This window comes from Aythya marila (assembly GCF_965140915.1).
Source record: "Aythya marila genome assembly, chromosome: 5".
In the NCBI taxonomy this organism is placed as follows: domain Eukaryota; kingdom Metazoa; phylum Chordata; class Aves; order Anseriformes; family Anatidae; genus Aythya; species Aythya marila.
The window spans coordinates 22,148,849-22,164,192 of NC_139046.1; the positions used below are offsets into that span (position 1 = coordinate 22,148,849).

Sequence of the window (15,344 nt, forward strand, 5' to 3'; positions counted from 1 at the left end):
CAGCCCCACTGCCTCCTATTTTTTTTTTTTTACAAAAACGATCACACACATGGAGGGCAAAACAAGGCAGCCGCCCCTCCCAGCACCCAGTTCCTTATTGGAAACAATATTTGAAAAAGAGTTGCTGTGTACTGTGTTTTCATCCAGCCTAGGAGCCTGAGGTAGGGGACAGAAGAGAGAGTTAGTGTGAAATCCTCCTGGAAATGCATTCAGTATCCACATGATTGCTATCGAACAAGCTTTATTTCTGTTGCTGATTTACATGCAAAATACGTAAGAAGTAGGTCTCATAGCAAATCTTAGTTTGTCCACACTGGAAATCGTATAGAGGAGCAGCGGAAAGAGTTTAAAGAATCATGGGTTAATTTTAAGTGGGTGAAAAGAGAGTTGTACATTTTCAAAACTTTTCCCCTTTATGAGAGCATGCTGGTATGGAATATGACAGCCAGACTGAGGAGTTCTTCCCTGCATCTTCTTCAATTTCATAAATCCCCCAGAATTTACCTTTATAAACGTGACACACTTTCCAATCTGGCTATAAAAACTCTGAACAGTAGCAGGTTCTATACTCCAGTACAAAAATGCTAACAAGCAAAAATGAGAGATTTTTCCTCCCAATAAGATCATCTTAGCTGGAAATGCTGGAAAAAAAAAAAAAAAAAAAAAAAAAAAAGCAAACACATGCACTGCTCCTGTATCTCAGAGTCAGGTGGACAGAACTGGGACAGGGCCAAAAGAAAGTAATGAACAATGTAGTGTTATGCTGAAATGTTGTGATGAAAGAACAGAGAGAATTCAAATCTGTATCCCTCTCACCAGAAAATGAAAGTTCGAAGCCCTACAGGCAGCACATTAGCATGGCAGACCCTGGATGATCTTACGTGTGGAAAAAGGAGAAAAATATGAAATCATCTTACATTTAAGGCTATGAACAGAGTTTATTTAGTGGGAAATATCTATTAGTGAATAACCTCCAAGGAGTCTCTATAGGCATTAAATGTCATTGGAAGTATTAAATCTGTAATTATTCCAGTAACTTAATACTACATGCAACAAACTAGGTAACTGTGAGTGTTGTGTGTGACTCAGTTTGCTCTGTATTTTGCTTTGCTGTATGCTTGGGCATTAACCCAATGGAAGACACCAAAAAAAAGGGTGAAAAAACAAGCAGAAAAGTTAATGCAGTTGCTCAGAGAAAGAGCATTCCCTCAAACACAATTGCCAGATTTAGGGATGTAGGAAGAGACTCAAGTCCCATTCAAGGTGATATAATTGCTTTGCCAAGCATGGAGGGAAAAAAAATAAATCAGTCTTTAGGGATCTAGTCCCAAGTTCTAGGAAGGAGAAGCTGTAAAGGGGGCTCTAAGCATAAGGTGGGCACTGAAATCATTGCAGGCTATTCCTCCCACCTCAAAGACTCAAACAATAAGCAGAAGACATCTGAGCTATGAAAGAGAGAGGCCAAGCACTGAAAAGAAATGTGCATGTGCGGGCTGCAGTTTGTATATTTTATGACTTTATTCATTAATCAGTGTATTTGATAATTCAGTTAAAAGGTCCTTTGTTTTAAAGTGAGTTTTTACTCATTTTAGTCAGCTGCTGCCAAAGGGGAAGCCATGCAAGGCTCAATTTGTGTTAGACCAGTTGATCTCTTACTGGTGAAACTGAGGAGCTGGAATGCAGTTTGTAGACGGTTTAAGAGAAGTGCTGAGTTTCTTACGGGCTCTAAGAGGTGAAGGGCCAAAGCCTGACACTGCTGAGGTGTAGGCAGAGAGAGACACATGAAAGAAAAGAGCAGCTGACCTGGGAACTGTAGTACACATATTGCACACACAGAGCACTTCTATATGGCCCTTCATCCAGATAAATTTTCAAGTGCTTTAAACAGTGCATCAGCTACTACACACCAGTATGATATGACTTGCAGTCAGCATTAAACATTTGGGTCAGATTTGGCATCTGTTTCCTCTTTGAATAAGCATCTCAAAGAAAATTTTCCTGCAGTCAGAGGAGAGTTTGGTACCTTGCCTCAGTCCCAGCAGAACTTGCTTTCATAGCACAGCTTTACTACAATGCTGAATAAAGCCTTTTAGCTGGTCAAGCGGGAGCCATGCTTTTAAGAAGGGGAGCCTGCGGCATGCATGCAGCGTGCAAAAATGCATCTGACTTGTGTCCCTGGGTGAAATGCTTTACAAATTTTGAATTGGTTTGATTCTGTGGGTAGTTTTGAAAGGCAGAGCCAAAATATCCAGCCAATTTTTGTTTGCTGAAAGCATAAATTGGGTGGCATTTGATACTCCTCTTTGCTTGCTCACTCAAGTAAAAATAAAAAATCATAAACTATAGTTCAGGGTATGAAACCGTTGCTGAATTAGTAAGCAATGGTGAGCATTCAGGCACTGTGTATTACAGAGTTTCATTGCCTTTGCTCTCCAGTGTCCAAAAGATAAAACTTGTGCTTCCTTGCTCCCTGAAGTTGATCTAGGGAATAAGAATAGACTCCCTCTAATGCTACTCTGTTTCACAGTCCCAACTGTGCAAATAATACCAACCTTAACATCTCTTACTGGGAATACTTATGTCTAAGTCAGAAGGTCTACTCAAGGTAATAACCATTTAGAAGATGAAGCTTTTGCAAAAAGTACATGGAAAGGACTGTGGGTGTTGATAACACACCTCTTCTTCCTTCCAGTGCACACAGAAGGTGATGTTAAACAGCACCACCTCACTTAATTGGCCAGTTATACTGAACTATAACCATTTATAAATGGCTAAAAAAGAATTAACAAATAGTAAAGCATGTTACAAACATGAGAAGTAAATGTTACTGGTGCTCTTTAGCCTTCTCAGTTTGTACCTTCTCGTAAGCTTTTACTGTAGTCTAGTGATCTATTACAATATTTTTATTAAATCATTTATTAATAAATATTATCCTTCTGTTAAGTATTTGTAAATGGAACCTTAATTCGAAGTGTGACTGCATTCCTAATAGTACCTATATCCTCTTTATTGAAAATAAAGAGCTTTGAAGATGTAACAGTCTCTAGAGCCATCTGTTCACCTCTTACAAAAACCTACACTAAAAGGAGAGGAAATACCCAGCATTTTTTTAATAACTCAGATGGGACCCAGCTTCATCTTTAAAAAAAAAAAAAAAAAAAGAAAAAAGGATAAATTAGGATCAAAATTAACTGGAAGGTACCAAACAGATACAAAAAGAGCTAAATGGAGAAGGGGAGTTCATTCTCAGGTGTTCTGGTACCTGCACAGTGTCTGAGATTAGTTCTGTGTGCCCACAGACATTGAAACAGACAGACAGAGAACAAAAAAGAACCCCAAATTAAATTATATGGAGTGTGACTCCAACATAAAAGCACACAAACAGGCACAAAAGCACCAAAAATGCTTCTTCCCACATCTCTCTGCCTCTCCCTGCTGTAAAGCCTCATTCCCTGACATATATCCACCTGGATTGTGTTTGTAAAATGCAAATGAAAAGTTTCTCTACAAGATACAACAGGTCCCGCAACAGGAATAATCCAAAACCAGAGCTTACCCCAATGGATCAGCACTCGCCATCCTCGGAAAGGGAAAATGAAGAGAGAGGGAAGAGAGAAAGAAAAAGAGAGAGAGAGAGGGATGTGGAGGCAGGTAGAGAAAAGAGTAGGAAAAGCAGAGTGAAATACTGTTCGGAGAACTGCATGGTCATAATTATTGCCACAGGTACCTATGTCTTCAGAGACCAGGAACACTAGGGGGACAGTTTCATTTACTAGAAAGTAACTTTTGTCCTGCTCACAATATTGCAGACACGTCCAACTTTGGCACTGGGGAATATGGAGAGGGACATACGAAGGCTGTAAAAAAAAATTCCCAGCCAAATCCCAATGAGAGCAGTCAGCAGAGCAATGGGGTTCAGACTTCATGCTGCATTTCTTTTCTGACTTTGACATAAAGCACAGTCATACCAGACTGTTATAAAGGAAATTGTTCTTTTTGTCCCCATTTTGCTCAGTGTAGTGTCCCTCTGTCCCCCAAGCTGGCCTGGTAAGAAGTATTTTTTTTTGCCATGAATGAACTGTGAAACATATTGGTTATTAAAGCATGCATTTCTGAGCCAGCTTGGGAGCCCAGGGTACAAGATTGTAGCTCAAGCTGTGAATCTGCTTTGATACTGGCTTATTAGTCATGATGGTCTTATAGTCAGGAATTCAGATCAGCTAGAACACACCAGCTCAGCAACCCGGCACTTATCTCTGTGGATGCCATCTTGTGCTCCAGGATCTCATTTTTCATTTAAAATAAATTCAGTCTCTGGGTCTTAAAGGTTGCAAGGAAAATCTTTCAAATGTGAATGCAGAATAAATCAATGCTGTGCTGAAAAGAGTCTGAAACGGCAGCTCTAAAAGCAGAATGAATCTCTGACATGTTGACTTTGATGCCTACGGACAATCAAAAACTTCAATATTCTTTATTTTTTGATGGTAATCAAAGCACTCATGGTGGAAAAGAATAGTCAGGATATTGAGTTTTTAGGGGTGCAAGTAAGCAAACTCAGAAAAGTGTCACCACTTTTTCACATTAACAAAGGTTAGATTAAGAATAAAAAAAAAATTGTGTGTGTTATTAAGTAAAATTATTTTAAAGTCGGATGCCCTGCTTTTTTTCCTCCCTATCTCTTTCTCTCTCTCTCTCTTTCTCTCCATTTTCAATAACAGGCTCCCAAGCTGCCAGAGTTACCTCTGGCTGGGTGAAGAAAATCCATTCTTCACAAGACGGTCACCAACAGAAATGCTAAATTTAATATATGCCCAGTAGATTTCACAGTTTCCTGCTCAGTGCAACTAGCCATGCTTCCGGATACAAGAACATTGCAGATGCTGGGCTGGGCAACACAAGGCAGTTGTGAGAAAAGTTAAAATTAAAACATAATTAGAATAGAAAGAAAAAGTTGTTGAGCTACACATTGATAGAGAAGTGGAAAGAAGCATTATAGTAAATTCTTTTTCGTGTGTTTGAGTGACACTCCATTTGTGATTTGGCCTGGAGTGCAAATTCGGTGAAGATCTAATTCATATATATATATACAAATACATATACATTGTATATATTTAGGGACAAATGTTGTCCTCAACTGTTGCAATACAAATCTACCTACATTGATGTAACTGAGAAGAGCAAATTGACACCCATTGTATATTGGAACATGTATGTAAAATTATACAGCAAATACACCCATAATCACACATGCAGAATATTAAAATGTAAATAGAATGGGTGCAAGAAAGTTGATTCATTTTTCTTTCAAGTCATTTTCCCAACAGGGAAGGCACTTAAGAGGTTAACAAAGAGAATGGAAAGCAAATTGACAATAGGGAAAAGGAAGAGGCAAATGAGGTTTAAAAAAAATGAACAATCCCAGGACACAATAGACCCAGAAGCGCAGACATGTGCATTCCCTACAATACTGAAGCAAGTGAACTACGGAGCTGCAGCAACCCAGATACAGAAGAAGAGAAGCACTGAAAGAGGGGGTGAAAGAGAAAGTCAGAAAGAAAGAAAAAGAAAAAGAAAGGGACAGTGGCCTCAGCTACTAAGACAACCATGTGCATCTAGAGGGAAGGGACCCTTAAAGATGCAGTATTCCTTTAAAAAAAGACATCATAAAGTTGGATAATTAAACACTGGACAAAAATTTCATGGGCCACCATGATTAGCTGGCCCCATTTTGCTGGGTTTCTCTCACTGCCTATCCCTTCCTTTCACGTGGCTGTGCACAGCTCCAGAATTTGGTTCCTTTCATTTTCCTACCACCGAGGTCCTTCATCCTAACTCTTAAAAGTGGGAGGGAGGTGAGAGAACAGTGCATGTGATCCTTCAAAAATCAGCTTGGCCTTCCAGTGAGGGGGACCCTGGGTGATCCTTGTGCACTACCCTAACCTTCTCCTCCTGTATTCTGAAAAACATCACCTTCAAAAGGCAACATGAAATGCCCGGGTGTTTTAATGAAATTCCTCTAGTGGTTACTGAAGGGTCATTTCCTCTGCTCCTAACACAGCCGTAACAGCTGCCAGAGAAGTACAGAGGGACTGTGAAAGGTGCTGGTAACATCTGAAGGACCCTTCTCACACCACAGACAAAATGCAAAGACACCTCTCTTACTGGACCTGGCTTTTAATTACTGTGGAAGAGATAATCTTTGGAATAGTTTCAGACTATATTTTAATGCAAGAAGTGCCACGTGTTCAAGAATGTAATTTATGTACAGGGGGAATCAGAAAGGAACATCAATTTCCATGCCTATGGTAACAGTCTAGGAAAGCCCAGCCACTAAAGACTGTGTCACCTCTACTTCATGGCTGTGAAACTCTTAAAGGCTTCTAACTGTTTGGGTGCAATGCTTGTACTTACATGTAGGCTGCCATCTTAAAAAATGTGCCTTACATATGTGAGGGACAATCTCCCCTGTGGGTACACATAGTTGGTCTTCACTGTGGCAGGTTCAAGATTTGAAACACTGCCCACAAAGGATTGTCTCAGTCTGCAGAAGGCTAAAACAGGGGCTGTCCTTACATCCTAGGAGTCTCTTGTGGCTTAAACACCACATTTATCTTAAAGTAGAAAGGCTTACATTAAAAGGGGAAATGGAGAGAAAGGTTAGCTGAGTCCTCAGGTTGGTTCCTTTAAGGAATTCACCGCTTCCCCCTTTCTGAATCATATGGAACAGTCCTAAATCTCAAGCTGCTGATCTCAGATAAGCTGAGTGTTTGTCCAAAATGTGTGAGGATCATATTATAAATGAAGAATTATCCATCCAGATGCCAACTTTTAGCATTCAAGAAGAACTCTCTTCCTCTGAGACTGAAATTTTCGGAATTCCATGTCCATCAACAACCTCCCCTTAAATTTCTTTTTTTGTTCATGGACTCAAACTTAAGTGAGTCCACTAAAACTCCCTAAATCTGGTGGCCTGTATGTCTTCCGCTGTGCCTTTATTCACAGTTGGGAGTTACTCTTTTAGTTATTCTTCAGCATCTGTTAGACTGGAATCATCCTCCAAACCCCCTTTCTTTCAATGATCTTCTCCTCTCGTGTTCTGTGATGCAGCCTGGCTGCTTAAAGAGTTTGGCTCTTACCTAGAGGCACTTAATGTTTTGTTCTGTCAGTCAGGATTTCCAAAGTTTCCTACCACTGCTTTTGCTGACTCAGTTGTACTGCTGCTTCTAGTGCTGAGAATGAAGTACCCTGGGCTTTCTTAGTGTTTTATATTCCCAAAGCAGTCCTAGCAAATACAACTTTTAGCCTGGGGATCCTAACTTGGGGCAGGACTAAACCAGAAGTAACGGCAGGATGACATTTTAGTGGGGAAAACAGTACAGTCACAAGCTGCATTGGGGATAGCCTCAAAAGTATGGAACTATACAAAAATATATGTAGTGTGGGACTGTAAATATCCCACCCTCTTTGTTTCTCTCTAAGGAGAGAACAGCTATGTCCCCACACAGAGAAGGTAAGTACTGCATCTTTAAGGTCTCAGCAGTGAGGTAGAGGAGAGGAACATATTGTCAGTGTTTATACCTTTCTTCTTTGTTGAATTTGGGATTGGCTTCAGAGATATCCAGGCTTTTACTGAACATTGTTTTACTATGGCAGGAACAAAGCGAGAAAACAGAGTTACTAGTGTGGACATTTATAAAAAAGAGTCACCTGAAGCAATGCTGGACACCCAGCCCCCCAACCCATCCTCCCCTTTTTAAGCAATGCTCTGGAACCTTTATTTTACTTTCCAGCTATGGCTCAAGCCTACACACTGCTGAAGTTTATTATCTCCACCTGAGTTCTGAGGTCTAAGATGACTTCACCCAAACATACTTTTAAACCCTGCTCTTCTCTATCCAGTTGAAAACCCAGGTACAATCTACTTTGTTACATTGTCCGGAGCATATAGAACGTGCATGAAGGCACAGATTGCATAGCACTCTTTACTCAGACTTGTCTAGCAGATCTCAACACTAAGCATGATCTGGGAAAAGGTTCAAATTAGGCCACAGAGACTCTTAGAGGAAAAGTAATCCATTTTGTATTCTAAATTGTAGGTCTATTACCACTTACTCCCAGCTCTCTTCCCTATACTCAGTGTATAGAGAAATGTCCTTCTTTATAATCTTGGGTGTGAATCCCTGAAGCTTAGAAGCAAAATTCCCTCTGCCTTGCTAAAAGGGCAGCTCTCTGTAACATGTTTCACTGGTAATATGCTTCACTGTTTCGCAGAACACTGTTTTCTAATGTTAGTTGATCTTTCATGCAAGCTATCTACTTCAATAGCCAGAAGAAAATGCATAGTTAATGAAGCTCATTTTAGAACAGTTTTTGGACTTGCACAGAAAAGCTGCTGAAAATTTCTGGCATATCCCCACAGGATTCTAGTTCCCACAGAATTCTCCCTTGCCTGTCTGATTTTGGCACAGGGGCCAAATTAGCTGGTGTTAAACTACGCTCAGAACCTACCTCTTTTCTTTTGACATTTCAGTGAAATACCAGATAGGCTGAGAAGTGTGGATACCAAAAAAGCAGAATCAAATAAAATGTAATTATGAACACCTTTAGTTGACAGCTAGTAGCGAAAACCATGAATCAACAATAGTTAGTCACCAGTTTTAGGGTGGCCAGTGTTTGTGCACATTTATTTTGTCATACATCATCAAAGACCCAATGAAGAACACTTGGAGAGGTCAGCACAAACATCTCAAGGAGTCTGTAAGCTCAAAAAGCAGTCCTTGTGTTGAATTCCTTTCCTACACTACCCAGAACTAAATCACTAAAGGACTATGTTTTTCACCTAATACTTTGTCAGCCTGTATGACTGCCGAGACTTAAACCTCAATGGAAAGATGTGCCCTTAAACAAGCCAAGACCAGACGCTTGTAAGGACCCCACTTTATTACCAAAAGCACAGTTCATCACACAGACACATAAAACCAGAGGTTACAATCCCCTTTATGCAAGAAAACATCTGTTCACTACTGGGAAAGGGAATGTAGGACTAAATCACAACAAACATGGGTGTGTTCTGCCCACTGGTTAGAAGAGTATCTCTGCTACCTTAAGAAAGAAGTAATGGCTCTGTGTCTCCAGATGTTTGCACAAGTCTTTTGTGTCTAAATAAGAGGCCTGTTTCCATTGTCTACCTCCCTGTTTTCCTAGTATTGTAGGATAAAAGCATTGAATAATCATCCATCCAGACCAAAAAATGTCATTCTTTTAAAAAAAAGCATCCACTTCTGGGATCTAAGACCTAGTGCTGTAAAATCCACTCTCAGTGGGTCATTTCATGGAAAATAATATGCAGCTAGCCATTAAAAATCCTTCAGTCTTGGTGGAAGGCACTTGTCATTTTGTTACTGACTGCTCTGACAGATGGTGCCCCATCAGCAATGCATCGTCCCCAGACAATCCCCATGCAGTGGTGTTTGTTAATGAAGCCAGTTCACGTTATAAACGACTGTGCTGCCAGCAACACAAAATGTGCCATTGTTGTCTGTGGATGTGGAATGGTATGAATTATGGAAGCTCAGACATAGAGTAAAATAACATCTTCCCTTTAACCCCTTCCAAAACAAGCTCTACCAAGCTCATCATCATCAATCATGGTGTTATTACATCCCTTCCTCCACCCTTAATCACACCTTTATGTCCAGCCCTGAGCTGTGTGGTATACATTTCCCTCTATCTCTTTTGTGCCTGGCATGTTTCACTTCTTCCTATAAGACAAAGTCCTTCTTTACTGATATGCCACCTGGGTATGTCTCCCCTCTGCTCTGCACTCATCTCAGATTTTTGACTTTAAATGCTTTCTCATCTGCAGAATTGAGTGAGACATTTAAAAGCCAAAGAAATACTTTGGATAATGAGATGCAGCTTTGCTTCTTCAGCGTTTTTGAATCCAAAAGCAAAGCTGAGAGCTGGAAGAGAAGATTTCAGCTCTCAGAACATTTCAGGATCAATCTAACACGTTCTAGGCTGGATGAACACGACTGAATCATTACCTTTGATTGTTCATCTCACCACTTCCTATTTGTTCCACCCAGTTGGACAGTTACTGCAAACAGCTGCAGAGCACTGCAACTCACAGGCAGCCTTGGGGTGGGGAGAAGTGATTCACCTCTGTCTGTCTCATTTCTGGGAGCTTCATGGCCCAGACCTCTACTGGATACCAGATTAAACACTAAGTTGAACAAGGAGTGAACAACTGTTTGTCAGCCTTGCATTAGTCCCTATCACTTTGAGGCCTATGAGGAACACTGAGAATACATCCTGCCCTAAATGCTTCCTTAGCCCAGACCTCATTAAATATCAAAGCAAACCACACACTCGAGACAGGTTTCCAACCTACAACACAATGAAAAATCTTTCTGGCAGTGTATCTCAAGGCCACACATCTGGTCTGAAGTCCTAGCAAGATCCTCAAAACCAACATTTTTTCCTCCCTATAGACTGAACCGCAACAGTTGTCAGTAAAACTTTCCAGAAGATCTAGGGGACTCTGGACATGACATTTTTCCATGTTCTTCACACAGTTCTCAGTCAGCAAAGGGAGTTTCTGAGCAGGCACAGCAAGCTCATTTTCAACAGATCTTAACAGCTAAACAAAAGTAATCATGTCATAAAGCTGAAACAGAAGTTACAGCATCACCAGCAACACATTTATGAAATGTTCTTTAGTACTGATTGATTTATACAAGTGTAAAACTAAATGCATGTGCTTCCTTTAGGGTAGGCATAGCGACTGAGGAAACAATTTCCATTGTTCATATATGTGAACTTCCACAGTTCACTTATTTTCCCAGAGCATGCCTTGAGGAAACACCATGCTCCTCTGCTGTTTCTCCACAAGACTAACACTTTCTCTGAGAGAAAAGAAGTAAAATTATACTCGTTTCACTGCATTACAGACAGGTGGTAATTTATGTGGGTCAGATGCGTGTTGGCTCTGACAGCACATTTCAGAAGTATCCACAGATGCCTGGACAGAGCTTTCCAGAGTCAAGCTGTTCTAACAACGTGGATGGTGAGGTTCATCTCATTTAACTTCGGGTTCCTAAAAGCTAGGTACCTAATCCAAGAGAGTCATCTAGATTCCTGCTGTAGGCTATGGAGACAGAGAAGAATGACCAGAGCATAATTTATACTAAGATTGTTGGAACAGAGGACATATGTATCTAAGATCTTTCAAAGTCCTCATCTGTCCCCACTGCCTAGAGTGACAGCCTGTGCATCTAGCTCAGACTGAATCCCTATGTTCTGGACAATTAAAATGAGATGAGATGTATCTTGCCCAGAGGACAGAGCAGTTTCCTGAGAAATAGTTGCAAGCAAACAGAGCTCTTAAGCCCCTGGCAGGGCTTCTGCTCCTGTGTGCATAAGCGCTGTTGGCTGCCAGATCATGTTGCAAGTGTGCTTGGAGGTTGTTATGAATGCTGCTATGAATAGAAAAGCTCCACAGCTCCTTTGTATGTACAACATAAAAGAGGGTAACAAAGCCAGGAGGGACTCTCAGCTCTTGGGTAAAGGAGAGACCCACCTCTGTCCATGTTGTGCCATTTCAATAGCTCTGCGAGCAGGGACTGGGGAGCCGCCATCTGTCACGCTGAGAACCTCCATCGACTTCCTTTCTGGCCGCCGCTTCCCATGCCTGTTCAGCATTGGGGAGTCCACACGCTTCCGGGGTGGATCTTTACAAAAAGAAAACACTGTCAGCTGAATCTGGCTGTGATTTACCTCACAAAGCTTGGATCAGTCCTCTCTCACCAATCTCACTCTCACACCCCCCTACAGAGATAGGTATCTTCGTGATGGAGATGAACATTTGCAGCCTCTTTTCTTCCAAATTTACAAGCATTAAGACATAAGTTGCAATCCATCTGCAGAAAAAAGGAGTATTGCTACTGTCCTGAATGTACGAGCACTGTAAAATAAAGGTACAACTATAGCACAGCCTGCACAAATTACCTTACAAAGCTGATAACAGTAATAGCAAGATGATAGCATGGGCTATAGCAGAAGCTGCTAGCTAGAGCGTATGCTATCCAGGGATTCTGCTCATGCACTCAAGTAGCTAGAGCTTGCTTTCAATGTCCATGCTAGCTAAATTAAACGTGACACAAGGACATAAGTAGATTCTAAATTCAGACTCACATTCTCTTCTGAAAACACATCCTTTTTTTGCATCTTCAAGATTAGATTTCAGGTTTTCCCTGCTGTTTTATATTTTCCTCCTTCAGCATTACAAATTAAACATTCTTGTCTACCTGAGATGAATCTCCGATGAGAGCTACTGAAATTTATCTCAGAGGTCATCATACAGCTTTTACTGCTATAGTAACTGAAGTGCTTTATACTTTTTATTGTGTAACATTCCTATGAGGTATGGAAGTGCTACTTTTATTCTACAGAGTGAAAGCTGAGGTATAAGAATGAGATATTTAAAGACATTTCATACATAAAGGTGCAGACAAACATTTACTGCAGTTTTGAGAAGCTCCTAAGTTGCTCTGGAAAGAGTCTTTAGATACCAAACTGCGTAACAGAAAGTGCTCCAAGGTGACTTGCCAAACTATACACACCTTCATGGTGATGCAGGGAGCCAAATGCAGACCTGCTGAGTTCTTTTATTACGAACATATCTGATAGCATCAAAACAGTAAAGAAGAAAGCAGAAAAATAAATAGGGAAAGATTTTCTTGCTTTGGTTGGGCCATTTCAGTACCCTGCCTCTGTTTATAGGCACATTTTTGATTTCAGTGGAGAGTGACCACATGTAAGAAAAGGCATCCTTCACCTCTTCAGTCAAAAAGAGGCTCACAGTGTCCAGTCCCTAAGGCTTCTTCGTCTGCCAGGATTTCTTTGTAAAACCAATAATGCTATATTTGACTATTATATTACTACTGCCACAGTTAGATCAGTACTGCCTAGTCTGGTATTATTTTCATTACCCTGACGTCCTCAGCCCCTGCCTACTTGCTTGTTTCTTCTCTCTCTTACATCATGCTTTTTAGAATACGGTTCCTTTGACGCAGGGCTTATTCTTGAAACAATGAGCATGAGTAAATACAGCCCTAATGCAAACGGGCTAGTAATAACAACTGAGTGTGTTACTATAGAAGTATTACGTGTATTATAATAATAATTCTGTTAAAAATGAGTTAGAAAATAAACAGTTGTATCTCACTCCATTTCAAACTACTTTCAGTAATAAAAATATACTAGAAAACACCAGCAGGGGCAATCATCTTCAGAGTAGGAAAAAAACACAGTGCATAAAGTTAAGGGAAAAATAGTGGAAGATAAACCTAATAAAGCAGTTGTATTGAGGGACTTCAGTTGCACACAGAGACATGGTCAACAATAAGCTAGGACAGGATTTAGACATTTCAAATTCCTGCTTCTTCAAACAAGTTCAAAGAACAAGAAAGGATCCATCCTACAGAACAAATGCTGGTGTAAGAAGTGTGATTACAGATGACTAACTCGCATAACCAGAATGAAATTAAATTTGGTATCCACAAGATATAAAAATATAAAGATTCCTAGAGGGATATGAGACATTAGAAATGAAAGGAAAAAAGTGCAGTTGAATTAAAGAAAGGAAAAAAAATGAAGTTGGAAGATGAGGAAAGAGAATAAAGAAGGAAAACGAAGCACGCATCTAAAGTCAAAAGAAAGGAGATGAGTAAGCTCAGATGGCATCAAGGTTAGTTAATAACAGAGTCTAAACAAGGAGAAGGAAAAAGTCAAGAAAAACATTATACGAGAAGATTTTTTAAAGGCAATTTCATCCATGCATGTTTAAAACAGAACACTTTAGAAAATGGAAATTCAGCCAAGTGACAGTTGCAAAAGCGATAGTTAGGCCAAATATAAGGTGGACATTAAAAAGATCTAAAAAGGAATTTGAAGAAAAATGAGCCAAAGACTTGAACAGCGTTTTGTATAGCCATCAAAAAAAGAAAGCTTGAAAGAAGGATAGTAGCCAGAAGGACTATAAGGGAGTCAACAGAGCAATTAAAGAAGGTAAGGATATTGCTGACAAGCTAAATCATTCTTTTATATCAATCTTTGCTCAATACGTTGGAAGATACTGATTTCCAGTCTGTATTTTAAACTTTCAAACAGAAGGAATAAGCAAAAGGAGCAGGTGGTGAAACACACCCATAAATTCAACAACAGCAATTCACAAAGGTTTGATGGAAAATACATCCAGAAGTTTGCATTGATGTAGTCGATCTTCTAACACTGGTATTTGATTCCTCTTGAAATTGGCTACAAACCTACACTATACATGGATAAGGTTGTCAAGTGCTGTACATATTTTTTAAAACGGTCTGAATAAGAAACCACAGGGTACTGAGTCTGTCATCAATGTCAAGTCTAAAGATTCTAAAGTATACAGCCATCCTGCCATAAAGACTAAAGTGGTGGCATATAAGAACAGTTGGAGATTTTGCAGCAGCACAGGAATTAAAAATAGGAAAACCTCCAGTGTGCACACTTCTGTTTTTGAGTCTCTGGAAATATTTCACATGGAAACAAAGTGAAAACCCAAATTCAAGTCCTGGTCTGGATGTGGCAGTTTTGGAGAAGTATTTTGCTTTCACTTCACATCAGAAAAGTGAAGCCATTCTTAAGTGTTTTTTTTTTTTTTTTTTTTTTTTTTTTTTTAACAGAGGAAGGCAGTATCATGTAAATAATAATCCAATTATAACAGTATTCATCTGAAAGGCAGGAAAGTTTCATCTTCTGAGTTTGAATGAGGCACCTACATCCTAATAGGGCGACTCTGGCTCGATCTCTTGTTCTCTAGTTTATTAAGAATTTCCACTACACAGAAGCCTTTTGCTCAGGGAGACATTAGTTGACATTCACATATTTTACTGAGAAATTTCTCATTTCCATGTTTTGGAAGAAAGAGGAAAAAGCAAAATATAATGAGATGCACCTTTCTTATTTTTTTTTTTCCCCTGGCAAGAGCTCAGGCAATACACAACTCTCACAAATGTGGTTTCTTCAACCTGCTAATATTAAATCCATTACCTTTTCTCTGCTCTTCTCTGTCTGTGCTAAGCCATTGCTAATGGCTAATGATGAGATACTCATCAGAAGCATGACTGCTCTTAATTAAACCTTGCCCCATGTTCTCAGAAATACTGCTGGGAACAGAGGACGTGGAAACCCCCTGTGGAAGACAAAATACAACTTACAAACTCTCAAAGAATAATGCTCCGAGTCTAAAATGTGCTAATGCAGCACAAAGATACATTCAGGGTAGTGTTTCCCTGATGGGGAAC

At 40.0% G+C, this 15,344-nt stretch overlaps 1 protein-coding gene across 9 annotated transcripts in view; it reads right to left on the bottom strand.

Annotated features, from left to right (window-relative positions):
- BRSK2 (BR serine/threonine kinase 2) overlaps positions 1–15,344 on the bottom strand; it is a 324,182-nt gene that overhangs the window by 39,537 nt on the left and 269,301 nt on the right. For 6 of the 9 annotated variants that reach the window (XM_082760889.1, XM_082760890.1, XM_082760886.1 and 3 more), the window contains exons 16-17: positions 11,582–11,732; positions 7,579–7,644 (exon numbers count right to left, since the gene is read on the bottom strand). In XM_082760889.1, the coding sequence (XP_082617015.1) occupies positions 7,579–7,644; positions 11,582–11,732 (217 nt within the window). The remainder of the gene's footprint in view (positions 1–7,578; positions 7,645–11,581; positions 11,733–15,344) is intronic. The other 3 variants (XM_082760892.1, XM_082760891.1, XM_082760887.1) reach the window with 1 other exon arrangement.